This window comes from Scyliorhinus torazame, chromosome 13 (assembly GCF_047496885.1).
Source record: "Scyliorhinus torazame isolate Kashiwa2021f chromosome 13, sScyTor2.1, whole genome shotgun sequence".
Taxonomy (NCBI): Eukaryota; Metazoa; Chordata; class Chondrichthyes; order Carcharhiniformes; family Scyliorhinidae; genus Scyliorhinus; species Scyliorhinus torazame.
Window position 1 is genome coordinate 149,464,125 of NC_092719.1, and position 26,196 is coordinate 149,490,320.

The window sequence follows — 26,196 nt, forward strand, 5'->3', positions numbered from 1 at the left end:
GTCTACCCCGAATCCTCAGACTGTGACCCCTGGTTCTGGACACACCCACCATCGGGAACATCCTTCTTACATTTACCCTATTGAGTCCTGCTAGAATTTTATAGGTTTCTATGAGATCCCCCTCACTCTTCTAAACTCCAGCGAATACAATCCTAGCCGATTCAATTTCTCTTCATACGTCAGTCCCGTCATCCTAGGAATCCGTCTGGTGAACCTTCTCTGCATTCCCTCTAGAGCAGGAACATCCTACCTCAGATAAGGAGACCAAAACTGCAAACAATATTCCAAGTGTGGCCTCACCAAGGTTCTGTATAATTGCATGGACATCCCTGCTCCTGTACTCGAATCCTCTTGTTATGAAGGCCTACATACCATTTTCCTTCTCTACCACCTGCTGTACCTGCATATAAGTTTGGTTTATTTGAAGATGAGGTACAGAATTGTTCAGTGACAGATTTACGATAAAGGTTCGACAGCTATTGTTAACAGGAAAGTACAGCTGTAATTCCCTGGCACAACATGCTGCTAACTAGACTGAAAGCGCCTCTGAACAATGGCTGCTAGGCACATGGTTTACACTCTGGCTACTTACCCTCTCTCTTCTATCGTAACAGTCCTTGTGGGTGTATGCAACACTAGCAAGACATAATTAATTGCAAATCTTTGAGGTATTAAAAGTTAACCACATAGCAAAATTGCATTTGGGACAGATGAGGCATGGTGACAGGTTTCCTTGCCTGAAGAACAAACCAGTTGGGATGTTACAGCTTTCATGATTGGCTTCTAGTGTTAACCCACAAACTACCAAATCTGTTTTATTCAATTTGAACACAAAACATCACTTCTAGTCCAGTATCATAACCACTGGGATATTTTGCCTTTAATACTCTGTTATGGGCCAGGGTTTAGAGAACCCCAAAGTGTATCATAGAGTTCACCTGACCCACAACTTTTACTAGATTGTGGTATGGGAAGCGCACGGCCCACTCTACAGAAGTGGTGCAGCAGAAATGGAAAAAGCATTTTTTAAAGCAAAACAATGTTTATTCTATGAACTCAAGTCAACCTTTTTAAAACATACAGTGAACATCTTAGCAAGCATCAATTCAAATACAACCCCCAAAGACTACAACACTATGTAATCCTTAATAAATTGCCAAACAATATTCAGAAGACAAAAGACCCTTTGAACACAAAGATCAGGGGCGAGATTCTCCGACCCCCCGCCGGGTCGGAGAATCGCCAGGGGCTGGCGTGAATCGCGCCCCCGCCGGTTGCCGAATTCTCCACCACCGGATATTTGGCTGGTGGCAGGAATCGCGCCACGCTGGTTTGCGGTCCCCCCCCTCCCCACGATTCTATGAACTCAAGTTAACCTTTTTAAAACATACAGTGACCATCTTAGCAACCATTAATTCAAATACAATCCCCAAAGAATACAACACTAAGTAATCCTTAATAACTTCCCAAACAACATCCAGAAGACAAAAGAAACACCTTTTAAGGAGCAGATTAGGTTTACATTCACTACTGAGAACATTTATAATCCTGAATTCACCAAATGATCAAGAGATAGTCTTTTGATGGCAGAGAGAACAGCAGTATACCTGCTTGGTCTGGCTTCAGCTCCAACACTGAAAACGAAACTAAAACACACCCTGCAGCAAACAGCCTAAAACTAAAATAAAAAGCTGACAGACAGCCCAGCTCCACCCACACTCTGACATCACTGATAAACACCCATTTCTTAAAGGTACATTTCTTCAGCACCCATTTCTTAAAGGTACTCTCACATGACAGCTCATGATCGCAAGAGTGGAGGAGGAAGAGAGTTAGAAAGAAGATAATTAGTCTTTTTGAATATGTGCAAACTTGTTGCGAACTTTTGAAAATATATTTGCATTAATTCTAAGATTTTTAGCTTGTACAATGTTTATCTTGACAATAAAAAACAAACCAGGGGAAGAAATGCCTATCTGAACTTTCCTTTCTGATGCAGTACATTAGACTTTTCTTAGATTGTGATCCCCATAGAGACCAATAACTTTAAATAAATAAAAAAATTCAAACTTCTAATCAATAGCTATAGGAGGATGACACAAGACTTTTACTGAAATAGAATTAAAGCACTATTGACAACATAACTTTACACTGTCCCTTAAGCAGACATTTGATTTTCCCTAGACCCAGTCCAAAATGGTTCTCAACTCCCACGGGTTATTTCCATAATTTCCTTTCTTAGTCTGTTAACATTTAACACTGACCTGTCTTTCCCAGTGAAGGTTTACCCTGGTGATTCTCTCTCTCGCAGAAGAACGATTTCCAATCCTTATAAATTTGGTCTTCTCAATCCGAGTGACACATTCCTGTGTGGTGAACCACGCAGATTTTTGGCATCGAGCTGGTCCCAGTCTCCTGGATCCAGGCAAGCTAACTGGTTTCAGGGATATTTTAGAAACCTTTACCCTCTCAAAGTCCATGTCTATGGCAATATGAATGGCATTGGCCTTATATCCAGGTAGAAATGCTGATGAGCTATTCTTTATACTCCAATTCTATTCGATCGTGGAATTAAGTGGACAGTTTAAAGCATGACTATTTACAAACTGACATTCTCGACACCTTCCTGGGACTTTGGAGACTACCTATCTAATCCTTGTATACACAAATGCTGCTGCTATTGTCTCCAACTGTGACACTTTATACCTTCAGCAAGACAACCTGGGCTTTTCATAAATCTTTAAACAACCTTCTCCCCCAGGACTGTTGTCAGGCAGACTACAGAGCAGGTCATAGGGCCCTCTTCATGTTATCCTAAATTAAAGACAGTCCCAAAACATAACAATCTTATAAACCTCATTATTATAAGATGCAGAGCCTCTGTTATATTTTAATGGTCTCAATATTCTATGATATAGAAATATTAATAATATTTTATAAAAGCAGGACAATCTAAATACCTTTTGTCATTTCTTTTCAATCTATGAATGTGGGGAATATGGTATTTATTGCCCATCTCTCATTTGCCAAAGCTATTGATTGGTGTTTTTCTCCTCGAGCCACTGGTGCTCCAGTGCTGTTTAGTCAGGAATTCCAGGACTCTTATCGAGCAGTGATAAAGCAATGGCAATGGCAGAGTTGGTGTACGACTTGCAGCTGAAGGTGTTCCCAAAATATGCTGCTCTTGTTCTTCTTGATGGTCATAAGGGAAAGAGGTGCTGTCAAGTAACTTTGGTGAGACGCTGATTTCTGTAAATCATACATACTACAGCGACAGAGAACTGGTTGTGGAAGAGGTACATATGAATTCCAATAATCAAGGCCATTAATAAAGCTAGCTGCTCTGCCCTGGATGGCGCCAAGCTTCTTGAATGTACTTGTGGATGCATCCAGCCAGGTGTGTGGGGAGCAATCCATCACATGGCTGATCTGAAACTTGGAGATGGTGAAGAGATTTTCAGGGGTCAGGAAGTGAGCCATGTGCTGCAGACCACACAGACTTTCTTCACTTTTGTACCAAAGTGTTGAGATGTTTGTACAATTCTAGTCAAAAAAGTGACCTGCAGAATATTTATGATGGGTGAACTCGGTAATGGTACTGTATTGCTATTGAAGCTCATAGCGAGATGACTTGGCTTTCTCTAGTTTGAGATTGCCATTACTTGGCACCTAAGTGGCACAAATGTTGAGTACCATTTGTCTGTCTCAATCTAGATGTCACCCAGGTCCTGTTGTAGATAAGCAGGGGCTACTTCAAAAGTGGAGTAATATTCTGATGTTGACAGAAGTAAAAGTATGCGGATAGCACTGTGACATCATTAATGAAGTTTGGAAAATAAGTCTTATTCCCCCAGTCACAAACAATAGTTAATAGCTGGCTAATGATTGGCTCACGAATCATTTTTTTCCCCTCAGTGCTGTAGAATTGAGCACATAGATTGAGTACATTACCTAAGAAACTGAGTTCTTGAGGAAACTATGGGGAACCATAGCTGTTCTAAATTACAAATTGTCTTTAAATTTCACTTGATGACTTTGAACTGTCGTATGGCAACAAAAAATTCCACAGGGAAATTACTCAAAACAGCATGGAACAACAAACTTCACTAATGCACGGTACTTTTCCACTGGTTGGCAAAAGGCCAGAGACTGCTGCCGACAGTATGGTAAGAAGTTCTGAAGTGTAGCTCAAGGGTGGTATTCTCTTCAGCACAGGGAAGGGCAGGGTCACATTTAACATTGCTGCATAAGCAATGGAAAATTACCAACGAGTTAAATATATAAATACGATCTTTTAATTAGCAAATGTAACCAATAATTTGACATTGATTGCATAATTATCATTTTAAATTATCTGTCTTATGGTGATAACCAGTGCTGCAAGGATGACTTCAGTCATTAATACATTAACGTTAAGCAATACGTTAAGCTTCTATTTATCAATAGCGAAAAATAATACTGAAGTTAGCAAATTGTGTCAGTTATTTCATTTGATTTATTGAAAAATACTTTCAACTCCAGAATCACAGCTAATCTCATAAATAAGGGAGGCAGTGGAATAGTGGTATTATTGTTGGACTAGTAATCTAAAGATCCAGGGTAATGCTCTGGAGACCTGGGTTTGAATTCAATAAAAATAAATCTGAAATTACAAGTCACTGATGACCGTCAATGCCCTTGAGGGAAGGAAATCTGCCGTCTTTACCTGTACTGCCCCACTTATGAGGACAGATCCCACAGCAATGTGGTTGATTCTTAGATTCCCTCCAAAATGGCCCAGCAAGTCACTCAGTTGTATCAAACCACTAAAAAGTCTCAAAGGAATGAAGAGGATGGATCACCTGGCATCAACCTGTGCACTGGAAATAACAATGGCAAACTAAGCGTTGACAACCCTGCAAGTCCAGTTTACTTCAGTACGACTTTAGTGACAGCATAGCAATTCTAACCTGATTTAAACAGTAAGAGGAAGAAAATAGTGGTTTTATCAGCGCACAGAAACAGACCATTTGGCTCAACCACAACATGCCAGCTTTTGTGCACTACTTGAGCTTTGTCTAAATTATTTAACAGAATGCTCTATTCCCCTGCCATTGTAGCTCCCCCTTAGATGCATCTATACTATTCCCCTCAACTACTATCTGTGGTTATGTCTCACATTCTGGGTAAAGAAGTTCCTACTATGGCTTCCTCCTATTTCTCAACTATATGTTGCCCCTTGACAACATCATTCAGAAACACAGCAATAGTTTTCACAGGTGCACTGATGTCACACAGCTCTACTTCGCCAGGGCCTCTTCTGAGTCTGCCACAATCACTAAATTATCAATACACCTCCATGTTGAACACCACTTGGAAGAAGCATGGAGGGTGGCAGGGGTGCAAAATGTACTCTTGGTGGGGACTGCAATGTGCATTACCAAGAGTGGCTCGGTAGCACCACTAATGAGCAGTTGTCGAGTCCTAAAGAACATAACTGCAAGGCGGGGTCTGCAGCAGATGGCGAGGGAACCAATAAGAGAGAAAAACACACTTGACCTCATCCTCACGAACCTGCCTGCCACAGATGCGTCTGCCCATGACAGTATCGGTTGGAGTGACCTTGTGGAGCCGTTGTGGAGATGATCACATTTAGGCTACCTTCCATTGTGTTGTGTGGCACTACCACTATGTGAAATGGAATAGTTGTCGAACAGATCCCCCAATCAAGACTGGGCAACCATGAGTGGTGTGAGCCATTGGCAGAATCAGAATTGTATTCAACCACAATCTGCAAGTTCATGGCCTGACATATCTCCCATGCTACCATTTACCTGGTGTTCAATCCTAGTTCAACGAAATGGACAGGAGGGCATGTCAGGAGGAGCACCCGAGACACCTAAAAATGAGGCGTCAACCAGTTGAAGCTACATAACAGGACTACTTGCGTGAAAAACAACATAAGCAACAAGTGATTGACAGAGCTAACTAATGTCACAACCAGTGGATCAGATTTAAGCCCTACAGTCCTGCCACATCCAGCTGTGAATGATGATGGACAACTGAACAGCTCACTGGAGGAGGAGACTCCACAAATACCTACATTCTCAATAATGGGGTAGACCAGCACATCAGTGCAAAAGATAAGGCCAAAGCATTTTCTATAATCTTCAACGAGATGTGCCGATTGGATGATCCGCCTTGGCTTCCTTCAGAAGTCTCCAGCATAACAGATGACAGCCTTGAGTCAATTTAATTCACTCCACAAGATATCAAGAAACAGCTGAAGGTACTGGATGCTGCAACAGCTACAGGCCCTGACAATATTACTGCAATAGTACCGAAGACTTGTACTCCAGAACTTGTTGTGCCTGTAGCCATACTGTTCCAATAATGACATCTACCCAAAAATGTGGAAAATTGCCCAGATATGTCCTGTACACAAAAAGAAGATAAATCCAACCCGGTCAAATCCATATGTCCATTCTCAATCATCAGTAACATGATGGAAGGGGTCATCAACAGTGTTATCAAGTGGCACTTGCTTAGCAATAACCTGCTCACTGTCACTCAGTTTGTGTTCCACCAGGGACATTCAGCTCCTGACCTTATTATAGTCTTGGTTCAAACATGGACAGAAGCGCTGGACTCCAGAGGTGGGGTGAAAGTGAGATCTTTGACATCAAGGCATCGTTTGACCGAGTATGTAATCAAAGCGTCCCAGTTAAACTAGAGTCAATGCGAATCGGGGCAAACACACTGCTGGTGGGAGTCATACACAGCACAAAGGAAGATAGTTGTGGTTGTTGAGGCGTCAGTCATCTTAGCTCCAGGCCATCACTGTAGGAGTTCCTCAGGGTAGTGTCCTAGGCCCATTCATCTACAGCAGCTCGATCACTGACCTTCCTTCGATCGTGAGGTCAGAAGAGGGGATGTTCGCCAATGATTGCACAATGTACAGCACCATTTGCGACTCCTCAGATACTTAAACAGTTCATGTCCAAATTCATCAAAACCGGGACAATATTCTGGCTTGGGCTGACAAATGACAAGTAACATTTGCACTCCACCAGTGCCAGGCAATGACCATCCGCAACAATAGGGAATCTAAACATTACCTCTTGACATTACCATAGCTAAATCTCCCATTATCCACATCCTGGGGCTGCCATTTACCAGAAACTGAACTGGACTAGCCATATGAATACGGTGGCTACAAGAGCAGGTCAGAGGCTAAGAATGCTACGATGAGTAACTCACCTCCTAACTCCCCAAAGACTGGCCAAAATCTATAAGACACAAGTTAGGAGTGTGATGGAATACTCTTCACTTGCCTGGATGAATGCAGCTCCAACAACACTCATGAAGCTTGACATTAGCACAGTGGGCTAAACAGCTGGCTCGTAAAGCAGAACAAGGCCAGCACCGCGGGTTCAATTCCCGTACCAGCCTGCCCGAACAGGGGCCGGAATGTGGCGACTAGGGGTTTTTCACAGTAACTTCATTTGAAGCCTACTTGTGACAATATGCGATTTTCTTTTCATTTCATTTCATTTCATTTCATCATCCAGGACAAAGCAGCCCACTTGATTGGCACCCCATGCACAAATATTTACTCCCTCCACCACCGACGCACAGTATGAATCCACCAAGGCTCCTCAGACAACATCTTTCAAACCCATGACCACTACCACCGAGAAGGACAACGCAGCAGATACATGGGAACACCACCACCTGGATATTCCCCTCCAAGCCACTCACTATCTGGACTTGGAAATATATTGCGATTTCTACACTGAGCTGAGTCAAAATCCTGGAACTTCCTTCACCAACTACACCACATGGAGTGCAGCGGTTTGAGAAGGCAGCTCACCACTACCTTCTCAATGGCAATTTGGGATGGGCAACAAATGCTGGCCGAGCCAGCGAAGCCCACATCCATGAATGAATTTAAAGAAACAGTAGCATTTGCAATTATCAGTGACTTTCATTTTGGTCTCGCAAAAATCATATATAAAGACATCAGTATTGATATAAAAATTTGAATGAGCCAACGTACATTTTGATAGTACAAAGCGCAGAAATGTCAATGATATCTATATATAACTAATCTAAACTACTTATCTTTTCAGATTAAAATTTATTAAGTCTGCAGTTTGAATACATATTACAACCATATCAGTTACAATTGTTATTGCATCAGAAACAATTTACGACATTCCTCTAACATTATCTTAACAGATTGTTTCTGAATTGAACTAATAGTTAAATTGTGAATTTGCAAACACGATGAAGAAGCTTAATGAATTGTATATTTTATCGCTTGTTTACGACGCATTTCTTTGTTCAAGATATTTCTATTTTTAAAAATTGATAATCGTTTCATTAAAAATTGAAGCCAAATGCAGGCCACAATTCCTGAATTACTTCTAAGACAAAATTAATGCTAACAGTTCACAATATAAAGCTCCAAGCTAGAACACAATGTTTTGACTTTCTCAACCTACGATGATCACATTAAAGCGATGGGATTGCTCTTTTCTGCCTTCTAATTTCTGGCAAGGTGCCGCTTAATAAGTTAATTTTCATTAACCGTGGATCTACCCACGTAGCAGAACCCACCTTAAATACCACATAAAGTGCTTCTTGCACAAAATACTCCCACCTTTTAGATCAAAAATGAATGATCTTGATGGAACTTGTTAAATATCACTATTAAGGCAGACATGAAGATTCTCAGGAAGGGTGATCTTCAGTGACAGGTTACTCTAATGATACCCTGTGCAATCTAAATAGGACTATTCCAGAGAAAAAGGAGGAGTGATGAAACTGGCCTGAGGGCCACTTCAAACCTCATTACAGACTGGCAATTCAAATCCTCCAGAGTGTAATGTGGGGCGGGATTCTCTGATCCTGACGCTAAGTTTTGACGGCGTCGTAAACGGCGTCACATTTCACGACGGCGTCAACATGCCCTCAGGAGCAGTGATTCCGCGCCCCTCAGTAGACCAGTGTGGGGTAGGGGGGTCCGACCCCGGGGGGCATGGGGCCTCCGTTGAGCTTGGCCCGCGATCACGGTCCACCAATCGGCGGAGCGGCCTCTCGGGCTGGGGACATCGTTTCTTCTGCGCCGGCCCCTGTAGCCATACGCCATGTTGCGTTGGGGCTGGCGCGGAGAAGGAAGCCACTGCGCATGCGCGTATTGATGCCGGTGCCACTGCGCATGCGCGGACCCCGCGGCACCCAGTTGATGCAGAGATCAGCAGCTGGGGTCCATGCTGGCCCCCTGTATGAGCCAGAATTGCTGATCCTGAGGGGAATTGGCCACACTAAATTGCCCCTTAATTGGAAAAAATGAAGTGGGTACTCTGAATTTATTTTTAAAATGCTGAGGCTGGTGTTATTCACAATTTATATTAATGGTTCAAACTTCACAATCAAAGACAATTTCTAAATTTGCAATGATAGCAAGTTGGGAAGGACATTGACTGAGGAGGACCGCGATTAATTACAAGATGACATCAATAAACTTGCTGAATAGGCACATTATTTGCATGTGAATTTCAACATACGAGTGTGAGACATTACATTTTGGTTAACTATGACTCCAAATGGCTACAGGACCAAAGGGTTCTGGGAGTACAATAATGCAAATCAAGTATTGCGCTGCTGACTATAAGATCAGAACAAAAATAAACCAAACGCTAGGGTTTATTTCTAGAATTGAACAGTAGAAAAATGTTAAACTAGTATCAAAAGACCACTTTGAGTATTGTATACAATTCTGGTCAAAATATTAAGGATACAGAGGCACTGGGAAGGATGCAAACAAAATTGACAAAGTTGATATTGGAACTGACAAGTTATATCTATCATGAAAGATGGAGCTGACCGCATTTCTTTTCTCTTGAACAGAGAAGACTGAAGATTGGTCTAAAAGAGGTCTTTAAAATTCTGCATGTACATATCAAGTAGCTACAGGCCACATGGTGGCACAGTGGTTAACACCGCGGCTTCAAAGTGCCAGGGACCCAGGTTCAATTCCGGCCTTGTGTGACTGTACGTGTGGAGTTTGCATGTTCTCCCCATGTCTGCGTGGGTTTCCTCGGGTGTTCCGGTTTCCTCTTACAGTCCAGAAATGTGCAGGTTAGGTGAGATTATGGGGATAGGGTGAGGGAGTAGGCCTAGGTAGGGTGCTCTTTCAGAGGGCAGGTGCAGATTTGATGGGCTGAATGACTTTGTTCGGCCCTGTAGGAATTCTATGGATTTCTACTTGTGGGGAAGAGCAAAACTAGAGGCCATCAATACAAGATAGTCACCAAGAATTTAAATAGGGAGTGCAATAACAATTTGTATTTATATAGTTCCTTTAACATAAGAAACGGTCCCACAAATCTTCACAAGAACATGATAAATCAAAATTTGACACTAATCCACATATGGCCAAAAGTATGGTAAAAGAGGTACATTTTAAAGGAGGGCCTTAAATGAGGAAAGGGAAGCAGAAAAAGCTGAGGGAGAGACTTTCAGAACTGATGGTGAAGGCATGGCCACCAATGGTCGAGCAATTAAAATCGGTGATGCCCAAGAGGCCAGAAATAGATGAGTGCAGATATCACAGAGGTCTGGAAGACATTTCAGATAGGGTAGGGCAAGACCATGGTGGAACTTGACCACAGGATGAGAATTTTAAAATTGAGGCATTATTTAAACATTCACCGGTGAACAGCAGTGATCACAGACTTGATACAAATATGGACACGAGCAACAGAGTTTGGATAACCTCAAGCTTACAGAACATGGAATTGGGAGGTCAGGAGTCCACTGGAATAGTTAAGTTTATAGGTAACAATGGAGCTTTCAGCAGCAGATGAGCTGAGGCAGGAGCAAAGTAAGGCAGGCAATGCAATGGAGATGAAACTGCACGGTCTTAATGGTGTGGATGTGTGTGGTCAGAACATAATCTCAACTTCAAATATAACACAAAGGTTGCAAACAGCCTGGCTTGGCTTCAAAGCTGCCAGGGAGGGGTTCGAATTCAGTGGCAAGGGAGTGGAGCCTGTAGTGGGGACTGTCACAGGCAGCACGGTAGCATAGTGGATAGCACAATTGCTTCACAGCTCCAGGGTCCCAGGTTCGATTCCGGCTTGGGCCACTGTCTGTGCGGAGTCTGCACGTCCTCCCCGTGTGTGCGTGGGTTTCCTCCGGGTGCTCCGGTTTCCTCCCACAGTCCAAAGATGTGCAGGTTAGGTGGATTGGCCATGATAAATTGCCCTTAATGTCCAAAATTGCCCTTAGTGTTGGGTGGGGTTGCTGGGTTATGGGGATAGGGTGTGGAAGTGTTGACCTTGGGTAGGGTGCTCTTCTCCAAGAGCCGGTGCAGACTCGATGGGCCGAATGGCCTCCTTCTGCACTGTATGAATCTATGAAAAATCAATGGTTTTGGTCTTCCCAATATTTTCAATTGGAGGAAATGTCCAGTCCTGGATGTCTGACAAGCGGTCTGATAATTTATTCAGAGTGGCAGGTTCGAGAGAGGTTGTGATGAAGTAGAGCTGTCTGCCTCCACATGTGAAAACTGTTGCTGTGTTTCTGGATGATATTGTCAAAGGGCAGCATCATGTTGAGAAACAGGAGGGAGCTATAGAAGAAATATCTTTACCCAGAATGTGAGATGATAGTTGAGGTGAGTATGGGGAAACTACAAAGGTAAGGGGAATGGAGCATTCTGTTAAGTTAGATAAGGATGAGACAAGGCTCAAGTCGATCCCGGCCCCGGGTCACAGTCCATATGGAGTTTGTACATTCTCCCAGTGTCTGTATGGGTCTCACCCTCACAACCCAAAAAGATGTGCAGGGTAGGTGAATTGGCCATGCTAAATTGCCCCTTAATTGAGAGAAAAAGAATTGGGTACTCTAAATTTATAAACAAAATCATCAGTGAACAAAACAACTTTCTAATAAGTGAACGCAATGTAACTTATCGTGTTACAATATTTGGTCCAAAAGTTCAATTAATAACATTGTATTTCGGACAGGAAATAATCCAACATACTTAAGGTACCCGTAAAACAAAGATCAGGTTTCCTAAAGTGCCTTTTGAGAAGAAGCTACATGACTTTAGATTAAAATGGTTAGGTGCGAAAGTTGACAGTCTTCGGGGTATCAGATCAGCCAGATCTCTTCATGGGGAGGAGGGCGGACGCCCTTGCCTTTGCCTCCCTGATCACCCGCTACAGAATCCTGCTCGGCTGGCGGTCAGCAGCACTACCTAAAGCTGCAGATTGGCTGTCCGACCTACCAGAATTTCTCCAAATGGACAAACTCAAATTCACCACCCGAGGGTCGGAAGATGGCTTCCTCAAAACACGGGAGCCAACTGTTCTGGGACCTCCTCTGCACCCCCCTCAACAAACAAACAAATAAATAAACAAGTAGCCAAGAGCCATGGGAAAGTAGAAAAGACATGATAGAAGAGAGGGGAGGGAGGGAGGACAGGGGGGGGGGGGGGGGGGGGCAAGAGGGAGTAGCAAAACACAGCTGAAAAGAAAGGGGAGTAGCAGAGAAGAAGGGGAGGGGAGGGGAAGGGAGGACTAGGGAAGGGGGGGTGACAGGGAGAGAGGAAGGTTGAGGGAAAGGGAACAACAGAGATGAGCCAGATGTGAGGGAACACACACTGGGGGAAGAGCACAGGAAACGACAATGACCACAACAAGCACAGCAAGGCAAAAGAGAGAACAAAGAAAATTACAGCACAGGAACAGGCCCATCGGCCCTCCCAGCCTGCGCCGATCCAGATCCTTTATCTAAACCTGTCACCTATTTTCCAAGGATCTACTTCCCTCTGTTCCCCGCCCGTTCATATATCTGTCCAGATGCATCTTAAATGATGCTATTGTGCCCGCCTCTACCACCTCCGCTGGCAAAGCGTTCCAGGCACCCACCACCCTCTGCGTAAAAAACTTTCCACGCACATCTCCCTTAAACTTTCCCCCTCTCACCTTGAAATCGTGACCCCTTGTAATTGACACCCCCACTCTTGGAAAAAGCTTGTTGCTATCCACCCTGTCCATACATCTCATAATTTTGTAGACCTCAATCAGGTCCCCCCTCAACCTCCGTCTTTCCAACGAAAACAATCCTAATCTACTCAACCTTTCTTCATAGCTAGCACCCTCCATACCAGGCAACATCCTGGTGAACCTCCTCTGCACCCTCTCTAAAGCATCCACATCTTTCTGGTAATATGGTGACCAGAACTGCACGCAGTATTCCAAATGTGGCTAACCAAAGTCCTATACAACTGTAACATGACCTGCCGACTCTTGTACTCAAAACCCCATCTGATGAAGGCAAGCATGCAGTATGCCTTCTTGACCACTCTATCGATCTGCGCAGCCACCTTCAGGGTGCAATGGACCTGAACTCCCAGATCTCTCATTACATCAATTTTCCCCAGGACTCTTCCATTGACCGTATAGTCCACTCTTGAATTAGATCTTCCAAAATGCATCACCTCGCATTTGCCTAGATTGAGCTCCATCTGCCATATCTCTGCCCAACTCTCCAATCTATCTATATTTTGCTGTATTCTCTGACAGTCCTCCTCACTATCTGCAACTCCACCAATCTTAGTATCATCTGCAAGCTTGTTAATCAGACCACCTATACCTTCGTCCAGATCATTTATGTATATCACAAACAACAGTGGTCCGGGCACGGATCCCTGTGGAACACCACTAGTCACCTTTCTCCATTTTGAGACACTCCCTTCCACCACTATTCTCTGTCTCCTGTTGCCCAGCCAGTTCTTTATCCATCTAGCTAGTACACCCTGAACCCCATATGACTTTACTTTTTCCATCACCCTGCCATGGGAAACTTTATCAAACGCCTTACTGAAGTCCATTGGTATATGACATCTACAGCCCTTCCCTCATCAATTAATGTTGTCGCTTCCTCAAAGAATTCTATTAGGTTTGTAAGACATGACCTTCCCTGCACAAAACCATGCTGCCTATCACTGATAAGTCTATTTTCTTCCAAATGTGAATAGATCCTAACACTCAGTATCTTCTCCAACAGTTTGCCTACCACTGACGTCAAGCTCACAGGTCCCTGGATTATCCCTGCTACCCTTCTTAAACAAAGGGACAACATTAACGACAGACAGCCGAAGCTGAGGCAAATGGACAAAAGAGATGCAAGTTACATCAGGGCACCAACCAGGAGCCTGCCATCCGGCTTTGTTTTGCTTGTTTAGTAAATGTTTAAAAAGGGGGCAAGAAAGCACCCCCCCCTCCCCCCCCCCCCCCCACTGGCATGTGTAATGAAATCTTTTTGTTTTCTGCTTCTTTGTACATATACTTCCTCTGTTTTTATTTCCTCTCCCTTTGTTTTTAGTTGTTAGTGTTTTGTATTTCTTTTTGGTTTCTCTGTGGGTACATCTGTAAGTATACCATGTATAAAACCCAGTAAAAACATTTATAATAAAAAAAAGAACGGTTAGGTGGTTATTTTTGACTGGTGCAGACGCAATGGACCGAAGGGCTTTTTCTGTGCCGTCTGACTATGACTTTTAAGGAAGAAAATGCAAGGTATTGTTGTGATAACTATGAGTTTGTCAATATGCGCAGTTGTTTATGTGCAGCTTTAAACATTTTGACGTGGTACTGCACCAATCATTTTTAATTAAAGCATAGCTTAAACGATAGAGTGAATTGACCTTCATACTGCTAGCATGTCTATAAAGTGAAGCAGGATAGTGGGGGTAAAAGGAAGTGCAAATGTTTGCCATTTCAAGGTTGTGAAGGATGAGGACCAAGGGCAACAGAAGCCCTGGTTTTCTGTTCCAAATGGGTGAAATGGCTTCTGTTTCAAGCTTTCATGCACTAACAGATGGCATTGGAGGTCACATGACTACAGCAAACCCATAACAACCTCAGTGCACAAAGGCACTTCTCCAAACAATCCCCTTTTCATAAGAAGCATACACAACTATTCACAGTTGTAAGTCAGGTACATACATGACGTACAATGGAAATAATCAAGCATGTACAGAAAATTGTTTGACCATTCTAGTCTGTCCCACTTTCGTCTGTTCCTATGGACACATTGCAGAAATAGACCTAGATTTTTGACCTTGGGTTGTGTAGAGTCAGGAGACCTCCTGGCTCAGCGGACCTGACCGTTAAAAATGGCCACTCACAGGATGGACATTGGTCATGGGGGATGAGGATGAGCTGAAATAGGAGTTGGGGTGGGCAACCCTGGAACAAGTGTTCAGGCTGCAGAGACAAGGTGTGCAGAACGTCTTCCTCTGTGCTCCGACACGGTGTTTAAATGTATAAAATGAAAAGCATCTCTCCAGCCCTCACACCCCCACACACACACTCTCGATTTCACATCCATGCCAACCTATGCATTCTTCTGCAGTCATCGTTCCAAAAGTCACAAACCATGTTTTTCCTTGCGATTTGAGGGTGACAACCTGTTCTAGGATGTAGAGTAATTCATCAGGACTCATGTCCGACACCTCTCCAGCAACCATCTTAAAAGGGCTTGTTTTAATTCTTTCCAGCAAAACACTCGTGTGCAAAGCGATTCAGCTTTTTGCAGTTGGACCACTGCTTTCCCCACACCGGACATGCTTCCTTTTCTGGTGATTGGTGTCGTTCACAATATTTAAATCCAGTACTCTGGCCTTAATCTTTCTGATGGCCTTTCAGTAAGCAGTGCTTCCTTTTCTCCATTGTCTTGTGCTTGGTTGGCCTGAACTGCCTCTCATCTAATGCAAAACCTTGTCAGTTCTCCCATCAATACTCTTCATATGATGGCTTTGGAGTTTCTGTACATGTCAATAACTTTCTTGAGAGCAAGTTTCTCAACTTTCAGTGTCCGTGCTCTCTTATTCCCAAGACAATCCTACCTCTGATCAGGTCAATCCTCAGTGGCTCAAACTCACTAGATTCAGCTGGCGGTTGCAATAGGGGTCATGTAATGATCAATATTTTCCTCCTCTTCCTGAGCTCTGGTGTTGAACCAATAGTGTTCATAAGTAACATTAGTAGAGGGCTCAAAGGGGGTCTTCAAGGCTCCCAAGGTTTCAAAAGACTGGCTTTTCTGCTCCTCTTGAGGTCTAGTGTGCAATGGAGCTTGTGACATTTCCCCAGCACTGACAACAGAGTTGCTACTCTTATTTGTTCAGGTTTCTTGTTATAATTTTTCATCGTTCTGCCACTGAGACTGGAAGAATTTGCAATTTATTTTCAAATCTTCCTTCTGCTCCATAGGGGCAATCTACTCAGTTTCAGCTGCACACTCCATGATACCAGACTTCTGCTCTCAAGCCTTTATACACAAAAGGATGACTTCAGAAGTAACATGACAATGGCAAGCCACAATACACACTTTCCTTGTGGGCCTGGAGAGATAATTCTTCTCCTAGACTCACTAAGGTTTTTGATATCTCACCTGATCAACATACTTGAGTGAGGCCTCCTGGCTGAGTCAGGCAAGTCCCTTAACCACCGAATAATGAGTCTAGTTAAGATGGCAGTAAGCAGAAATAAACTAAGAAATTGACCTTTGATTGGCCAGCTTGATATTAATCTGTACAAATTGACACTTTACCATAATGCAAACAGATCCCTGCTTGACATGTAGACAAACACGAGAAACAGCTTTACCAAATTAGTGTAATTGTCAGAAGTCTTTCAGTGAAAAAATGTAACTGGACAAGTAAACTTATTCACAGCGAACATAACATCAATGTCTATATTTTCATTGGTAAACCACTGTTCAAATAAAATGTAGTGCTCATCATACCAAACTATGTATGGTATGTATGGTATTGAGAAAAGTCTCCTCAAACGTTTCACATCCAACACACTTTACCATGTGAGCCTTCCCATTATATATCTGAAAACTATCTATTATATATGACATTCTATGAGATTTCTGTTCAAACTAGAACTTCTGACTAACTTTCATAGAACATTGGCTCTTTTTCAAAGTGTTCCCACCATCCTTTCTTACTACAAAACATTTTCACACATACCTGATGTTCTGCAACATGCCCAGGTAACAATATCCAGGAGTATAGACTGTGCATCAATCAGCTGCTTGACCATAAATAGCACCATGAGTGCCTGATCGCCTCCCCACCTGATATTTCAATATGTATACTTCAAACCGGAGGTGCTAGATATGAATCAGCAGCTCTCGACTTCTCCCTGCCTCAACTTAAGGCTATCTGTAGCGCCTCACCATCACCTGGACTCAGACGAATTAACTTGGAAAAGGCCAGAAATTGGATGTGGAACTGTCTTGGTTATGCGGAGCAGCCATGTATTGCCTGAACCATCCAAGATACAGGAGCCTCATGCTCCATTCTCGGAATTTTCTCAGCACCCTGGGCTGGATTTTCAGGCACCGCAGGAACAAAGGCAGATGATGCCCAAACGTACCAGTGCCAGCTGGCATGCCTGTTTCCGAAACCTATTCCTGGCACCAGCAACTTTTGCTGAGGGAAGTTCAGGGTCGGCAGGGTTAGCTGTTCCCACAAGGCGGGCAGCCAATTAGATTAGTTAATGGATTAGTTAACAACAGTCGACCCAAAGGGGGCCGGTTTAACTGCCCGGAGGTGGGAACGTACTTGCAAGCTGGAGGTCCGCATTTCCAGGTCGGCCTACAGGTGTTTCCTGCCTGCCTCTTTGAGGGGGTGCAATCAAAGGCCATCCTATGGTACGTTTTCCATCTCAGACCACCACCCCTGCTCCCTGCACTGGTAGCCTGGCTACTCAACCAGTTTTTTATTTAACTTTTTAAAAAGTTGGTGAGAGGGTGTCTCCATGTTGAAGGGCCTTCTCAGTTACTCACAATCTACTGCAACTTGCTGTTCCTGTCGCGTTGGAAGGCCCTCCAGCTTCCTGAACCTGCCCACCTGTCTTCATGCCAAATAAGAGGCTGTCTCTGTGAAACCTGGAAGAGTGACTGTTTGAAACTCAAGGTGAGTTCAGACCTGGAAATAATTTCACCTCCTCTTTCCCATCTCCAGAGGGAAAATCCAGCCTCCTTGACTGCATTACAGCTTCGAAAGTCAATTGTAGAAATATTTTTCAATCTTTGACATGAAAGTCCTCCTTTACAACCCATTCTGCATGAACTCCAAAGCAAATTGTTTTGATTCCATTATAGGTTTTATGACACATGAAAAAGTATTACCGATTTCCAGCTACAGAAGAGGTTTTACTACCCATAGACAGATGGCAGTGAAAATTAGGGTGACAATATTCAAACTCTGTGACCAACTTCAGTCGAAACAAAAATAACACATTGCTCAAGAATTCAGGTTACAAATATTGTCCAATTTATACAATTCTAACATACTTACGGAAACTTTTTCTAGAGAAGAAAATGGGAACTACAGCAAAATAAATTTCAAAACATGTCAAGTTGTTTTGCCTTGCTGTTCCTCGGTTTCATTCATTCAAGTGAAACTTATTACATCTGATTTTACCAAGCTGATTACAGATTTCAGACCAATGGAAACAGGACAATACAGATCTGACTGTTTAAATGTGAAACTTTACATCATTTGAAGCATTCAATGAAAAAATTCCCTTCAAAACAACAACATTAAATAAAGACGTGGAGCCAGGAAGGAATTATTCTGGCACTTCATTTTTTGACAAGCTTCACCAACCATAAAATTGATCAAAGACCTGATGCACCGAGCAGATAAATAGTGGAGTTATAAAAAGGAAAGGAAAAGGAAAGGAAAATCGCTTGTCACAAGTAGGCTTCAATGAAGTTACTGTGAAAAGCCCCTAGTCGCCACATTCCGGCGCCTGTTCGAGGAGGCTGGTACAGGAATCGAACCGTGCTGCTGGCCTGCCTTGGTCTGCTTTAAAAGCCAGTGATTTAGCCCAGTGTGCTAAACCAGATTCAGTCACTGTGAAATTAACCATTTTATGCAGTTGTTCTTAATTTGTTATATTTTATAAGGAAAATGAAATAAATGATCAAAGTCTGAACACTTCAAGAGACTGTTCAAGTATTTGAATCAAAATGCAGATTCACAACAAGAACAATCAAAATTCTTCTATTACCCACTTCTGGAGATCCAGAAGTAATTAGGAAAGTATTTATTATATCCTCCATAATAGGGAGATACTAACAAGCTCCTGCAGTTCCTTGTCTGATGAAGAATCGGAGCGATTAGAGGACGTCAACTCATTGGAGGAAATTGGATTAAATGTGACCACTGGCAAAGAGTTGAAAGCCTAGCATGTATTAGATCGTGTGCAGTTTCTGTGAAGAGCTTCAATTCGAGGCATCCGACAAGAAGTACTTTCCAAAGAAAATAACTTTAAAAATGAGTGCAACAGCTGTATTCAAACCAAATTTGCCCTGTTATCATTTTCATACACAATGCATTGTAGAGAGTACATATCTGCTTTTAATTTCAACAAGACATTAGCTGTAAGGATTGAAAACATTTATGCTGTGTATAATTCTCCTATTGCTCATCTGGTTAATCTAAAGTACAGAGAATATTATTCTCTTTGTTAGCTGAATGAGCATCTCTTCAAAAAGTCTGATATCTTGGGTGATACACAATCTGATAAGGAATTTAGACATAAAGGATTAAGCTATACCTTGAGGACTTCCATTGGCACCTGGGTATTTGTGGGTAGGCTGGTGGGGACGCTGACGTTGATGGCCTGTGTCTGGCTGACTGGCACTCGCTGCTGAATGAACTGTGCTGCCTGCTGCTGCTGCTGCTGTTCTCGTCGTTCTTGCTCCTGCATTTGCTCGCGCATGAGCTGCTGTCGTAGCAGTATTCGTGATGTCATATTGGAGGAGGTTAATGGGGGTTTAGCTGATCCTTGCGGCTCTGATGAATTGCTGTGTTGGAAACCAATAATGGAGAAAACAGGCTTCTATTAGATTCTGACAACAGATGAGCAGAAAAATATGCTTGTTAGATAGGGAACAAGACTCACAGTGAGCTCGCGATTTAGATAACTATTGGCAAAAATTTAAGAGCTGGCACAAATAGTTTAACAATATGCAACGTATACGCTTACAAGGCAATTTTTTTTATACTTAAGCCACAATAAGCTGAATAGCTCCCAAGATTCAAAAAGGATCATCACATAGTTAAATACAAAAGTTGAATACGCATTTTAAATTGTTCTCGGTGAATCATGACACGTGTGATTTCTGCTCTGAAATACATGTACATTGATATATGCAGTTGTCTTACTCAATAAACCAAATAGAATCCCTTCATCTGGCTCTTTAAAACATTATATGAACTATAATACAAAGTTGAGCCGAGTCAAAGCAAATTAGACCATCCTCCTCTTCATCTCTTGAACAAAAGTTAAGATGTGGGGAAAGAGCAGGGTGAGTGGGACTAATTTGGATAATTCTTTCAAAGAGCTGGCACAGGCGAGAGGGCTGACTGACCTTCTTTTGTGCTGTATCATTCTACAATAAGAACGCCATCAAAAATATCACAAGGTATTCCAAAGAGCAGCTAAACTTTAACACATGAAAAGGTATCCAATATTGCCTTTTAACCTATTTTTCATTGGTGACTTAGTTTTCAAACTCCTGAACCCTCCTGAAATTTAAAACAAAATCTTAAGACAAAAGTATTAAAAATAAAAGCCTGGAAACGACTTTCGTGGCAAAAACTAGAAACATAGATGGGTCACTTCAATGATGATAACTGATTCCATACTTTAAAAGCTGCAAAACATTCAATCCAAACTCAAAGAGACAGAGGAAGAATCAGACTAAAAAAACATTGAGGGATTTTTAAAAAATTATTATGGAGCAACAGCCATTTTAATTAGGCGAACATACAATATTTTCAGCTTCACACAGTATGAATGGAAAAACTGTTCCGAAACAGTTAAACTAAGTATCACAATAATTCGGTAGAACACAAGTACAATCAGATAGGCAGGCTAACTTCTGTCAATTATGTGCTACTAATACTGTTAACAAAGAACAGATATTAAATTCAGTTACAAACATTATATTAAAGCTCGATATGACAAATTATTAATCTGTACAGTGTCAACAATCAAAAACATTACAGATATAAAGGGTAATTTTAACACCCATGTGAAAATGCAGTTGGAGAGCAAGAAACATTCATTTTAATGTCTCGGGTCTCTAACCAACCAACAGGACAAAGAAGCGAATCCCTGGCCATTAAAATTGTTTGTCTGGGAGATACCCAAGAGGAGCTCTTCCACTCAGTACAGTACACGCAGGCGCACAGGCCTCACAGCCCGATCTGCACACTTAAAGAAGGACCTATTGAATTCTGGCAGATGTCCTGACCATCTAACAATTTAAAATTGCAGCCAATCAGACTGAGGCAGGAAGCAAACGAGAATGTCCACCGCTCCTTTTTAACTGCACTCAACCTCCCTCCAATATGGATGACCACCACAAACAATGCACGTCAGGAGTTTAGGGCAATTCCAACACTGAACAAGCTCAAATCATTAAAGATAAAGCAGTCTGCTTGGTCAGCACCCCATTAGCACATCATGACAGGAGTGTGCCACATCTACATGATCCAATGCAGCAGCCCATCAAGGCACACTCAACAACACTTTCTAAACCAGCAAGCTCTTCCACCTAGCAGAACAAGACAGCATGGGAAAACTACCAGTTGCAAGCTCTCCTTCAAGCCCCACACTGTCGTGACTTGGAACTATATCACCATCCTTTCATTATCGCTGGGGCAAAATCCAGGAACTCATCCCCAACAGCAGTGTGACTGTATCAGTCCATACAGCACATGGACTGCAGCAGGTCAAGAAATTGGCTCACCACCACATTCCCTAAAGCAATTAAGGATGGGCCACGAATGCTGACATTGCTAGCAATGCTCACATCCCACGAACAAGAAAGAAAATATATCACTAACTGGAACTAGCTCACCTATTCACCCCACAATCGGGGCACCTTGCATATCTCAAACAAACAGAAGTGATTTTAAAACATATATATGATGGGGAGAGGAATAAGAGTAAAATACATTATTTTCTTCTGCTAGAACCATTAATTAATTTTTTTTAAATTATGATGATTTTTCCAAGAAAAACACTTCTAGATAAAATAATCTAGAAAAACATTTCTGGAAAAACATTTAAAATACCAAGCACGTATTTGAAACAGAGGTTAGGCCGTAAAAGCATTCATCAGATGGACCAAAGGCTCACCAATGGGAATTTCCAGTCAAATCTCCAGCAGAGAAGCTGATGCTTATGGTGTGGACTAAACGGCCCATCAGGAGTTTGAAATGAAATGTCGTTCACTATGTATACCAGTAGCATATTGGCTTTAGTATAGAAGTCCAATTAAAACATAACCCATTGTGAGGCATTTATTTCTGATCTACATTCAGTTATTAAGCCATAAACTCAAAGATCTGCATGCACAAAATATTTCTACTTTAGCCTTTTCTGATATAGCTCTGCACTATGTTTACTCATTACAAATCAAGAATTCTGTTTCTTCTATTTTTTAAAATATATTTGCTGATCCATTCACAAAAATTGCAAACTTTGTCAGGCCAAATGATGTGCCTCGTTTCAAATAAATCATTTCCTTCAGGTGCCACAGTCTTCCTTACAGACGAGAAACTTGAAATTTCTAATTTTACAGATGATAGCAGCAGCAAAATAATTAAAAGTATTCTCCTGTGGTCAATTTCTACGTGGGAAGTTTTAAAAGAAAACCTGCATTCTATTGCAGTAAAGTGAATTTATAGAACCAATACAATAACGTTTCAAGCACATTCATTTTTGTGGGTCATATTGGAAATAACAGTGTTGCATAATATAGAATCTATTTTAAAATGCTTTTACATAACACCTCGAATTAGATGAAAACATTCAGGTCAAAATGTAAAACTGTTAACTTCATATGTTTATACAATGGGTCATAGGACTCAGTATTAATAAGGAAGTAGTGATGGTGTGAGGGAGGTTAAAAAGGCTGACAAACCCAGTAAAGAGGTCAGCCTGATCAGCAGCTGGAAAACCAGAACAAAGGAGATGCTGTAGGCATGGGGATGGACAAACGTCACCACAGAAGTGGGGTACAGCACATGTCATGGAGGGGTCGTTTCTGTGTGTGTAAAGGGGGGGGGGGTGTTGGGGGGGGGGGGGGGGGGGTTGGAGTTGGCGGAGCTCAGTAGGATCAAAGAGAGGCCATTGTTGGTGGAAGAGAAGAGAGTGGGAATGGAGGGAGAGGAAAGCATGGAAAGAAAGTCTGGTCACTTCTGTTGGGTTGGAGCATTTTGACCCAGTGATGATCAAAGAGCATCAATCAACTGGTATTTCCAAGGAGGGATGTTGAGTGAAAGTGACGGAAAACTTAAAAACAATGTTTTTCTAGTGGTGGTCCCAAAACAGGCGTTGGACGTCTAATTGTCATATCAGGGCCCATACACTTATTTTAGTCAGGCATCCATACACTTCTGAGGGTAAGCAAAAAGTTTACTTTGCTCTTTATTTTCTTCTGTTATTACTTACATAGTGTTTACAACTTATACAATTAAACTGTATGAATTACAGCTTTAAAAAAAAAATTACATTAAAAGTAGTAAAAATACATTTATCCCCACTTTTAACTTTTAAAAATGTTTCCTTATATAAGATAATAATATATTATTATTAATCCAATAGCAACAAACACCATTATAATAATAATCTTTATTATTGTCACAAGTAGGCTTACATTAACACTGCAATGAAGTTACTGTGAAAAGCCCCTTATCCCCACATTTTGGCGCCTGTTCAGGTACACAGAGGGAGAATTCAGAATGTCCAGTTCACCTAACAAGCACATCTTTCGAGCCTTGTGGGAGGAAACCGGAGCATGATATACAAAAATAAAAAGCTCTCTTTCTATTCAAGATCTATCAGTTTAAAACATTCCCAGAGGCACTAATCCTTTACATAAAATGAGAAGAATACTTTAGTGCCACAACAAATGCGGCGGGTGTACAATAAGACTAATTAACTCCTAAATCAGTGCATAAATTATTGTAGTCCCAAAGTGCAGCCTGACACTAATACTTAGGGTTGTCAAACAAATCAAAGTTATCCTCGACATTACAAGTCTGAAACTGTGCAATATGATCATTCTCATGCAACATTTTAGTAAGGATATCATATGCAACTACACTTTCCTACAAAAGTGCTTCCAAAGGTTGCAGCAAATGTCAAAGGCATTCTTTCATACCATATTATGCAATAAACTTAAGATTCCAAATTCTTGAGAGTTATTTTCCATCAGGCAATTTTCGAAATACTACTGATCTAATTAAAATAGTCTGGAAAAATCACATTTAGAAATGCTCTTCTCTTTCAGGGTCATAACAGTGTACCCAGTCAAATCTACAACATGTTACTAAACTATGGAGTCCACCTACCCCAATCAATATTAATGTTCCAAAGCAATCAATTGTGATAAAGAGGATTAAACAGCACCCAAACAACTTTGACCTCATCAGTTTCTGCAGTGTTCAAGTCATGTGCACAAAAGGCCAATCTTTTGGCGTGATTAAGATGGGATAAGGCAAAGGCTACAGATCATGTTAGTGGAAAGAATAGACGACTATCCTCTTTTCCAAAGTGGAACACATTAAAAAGAGCAAAATAATCTGCAATCTTTGTGCCCAACGAGAGAACAAACGTGAGAATGAACTGATGTAGGAAAGTTTGAATCCAGTTCAATTTCCTGAGCTCACATTTATCCGGAGAAAGGATAGTTTAAACAACTGAAAATTGGAATACTGTGTAAGGATTTGAGTGGTCGATCTTCCTTATTTAATAAAAGGATCCTGACTATTTTGTATTCAAATGTGAAGTAATACTTTAGTTGGAGAGTTGATGAGAGTTGGAGAGTGAATGAACTCTGCAGTTTTCAACGTGTTCGAGCATACGTTCCATACTCCATGAATCCACCTTTTTCTTTCAATTCTTTCATGGGATGTGGGCATTTGCTGCCCATCTTTAATTGCCCTTGAACTGAGTGGTTTGCTAGACCCCATTTAAGAGTCACATGTCACAGACTAGGTAAGGGTGGCAGATTTTCCTAAAGGGCATTAATGAACCAGATGAGTTTTTATGACAATTGACAATGATTTTATGGTCATTAGACTTGTAATTCCAGATTTTTATAGAATTCAAATGTTACCAGCTGCCATGGTGGGATTCGAACCCGAGTCCAGAGAGAATTACCCTGGGCTTCTGGATCGCTAGTCCAGTGACAATACTACTACTCCACTGGCTCCTCCTCTATTTTCTGAAAATAGGAGCATCACCCATAGACTGCTTGATAAAGCCATATTGTAGCTGGCTATAAAATTAGTCCAATTAAGAAAAGACTAGAATATTGCCACATACTATGAAGAATAATACTAAAAGGGTCAGTCTAATCTTCTAAATTTAGGTTACTTTCCAGGTCATTTAATGGTGTTTATTTATTCTCTCCTGAACAAAATTCATTTACCTTTGCTTTTCATAACCTTCAGCAATGGTTTTCAGCAGGATCTTTCACTTCACTGATTTATTTTTGTCCTGTACAGATACAAATTGGTCCAGAACATCCGTGTCAGGTGAACTGAACATTCTGATTTCTCCCTCTGTGTACCCGAACAGGCTAGGGGCTTTTCACAGTAACTTCATTGCAGTGTTAATGTAAGCCTACTTGTGACACTAATAAAGATTATAATTACCTCCAGGGGATCGTACCCTGGACGTATCCCAGATGATGTGCGAGGGGACCACCTGGAAGTCCCCAGGCATGGATTGATCAGGAATTGCCTGGTAAGTTAAAACCTTCAATTTAAATCGGAGACTTCATGTGATTCCAACTCTATTAACAGAATAGTTTCCCAAGAACAGTTAAATGGATTAAAACCTCTTCTAACTCCTGATAACTACATGACTAAATGCATCCCTAATCTTTCCAACCCACCCACCCCCCTCCAAGCAGTCCTGACCCCTTGTTTGTGGCCACCGAACTCTCCCCTGACCAGTCAATCCCAAACCTCCACCACTGACACCCACCACCACAACATTGGTGCTGTTAAAAAGGTCCCTTCCCTGACACAGCTGCCCATTACTGGAATGAGGTCTAGAGCAGTTTGATCTACACATTTCTTACCAG

General features: G+C 41.9%; 1 protein-coding gene across 4 annotated transcripts in view; it reads right to left on the reverse strand.

Annotated features, from left to right (window-relative positions):
• The window catches only part of mitfa (melanocyte inducing transcription factor a), a 458,194-nt gene that overhangs the window by 173,718 nt on the left and 258,280 nt on the right, over nucleotides 1-26,196 (reverse strand). For all 4 annotated transcript variants that reach the window (XM_072472269.1, XM_072472272.1, XM_072472270.1 and 1 more), the window contains one exon: nucleotides 19,641-19,890. In XM_072472269.1, coding sequence (XP_072328370.1) covers nucleotides 19,641-19,890 — 250 coding nt within the window. The remainder of the gene's footprint in view (nucleotides 1-19,640; nucleotides 19,891-26,196) is intronic.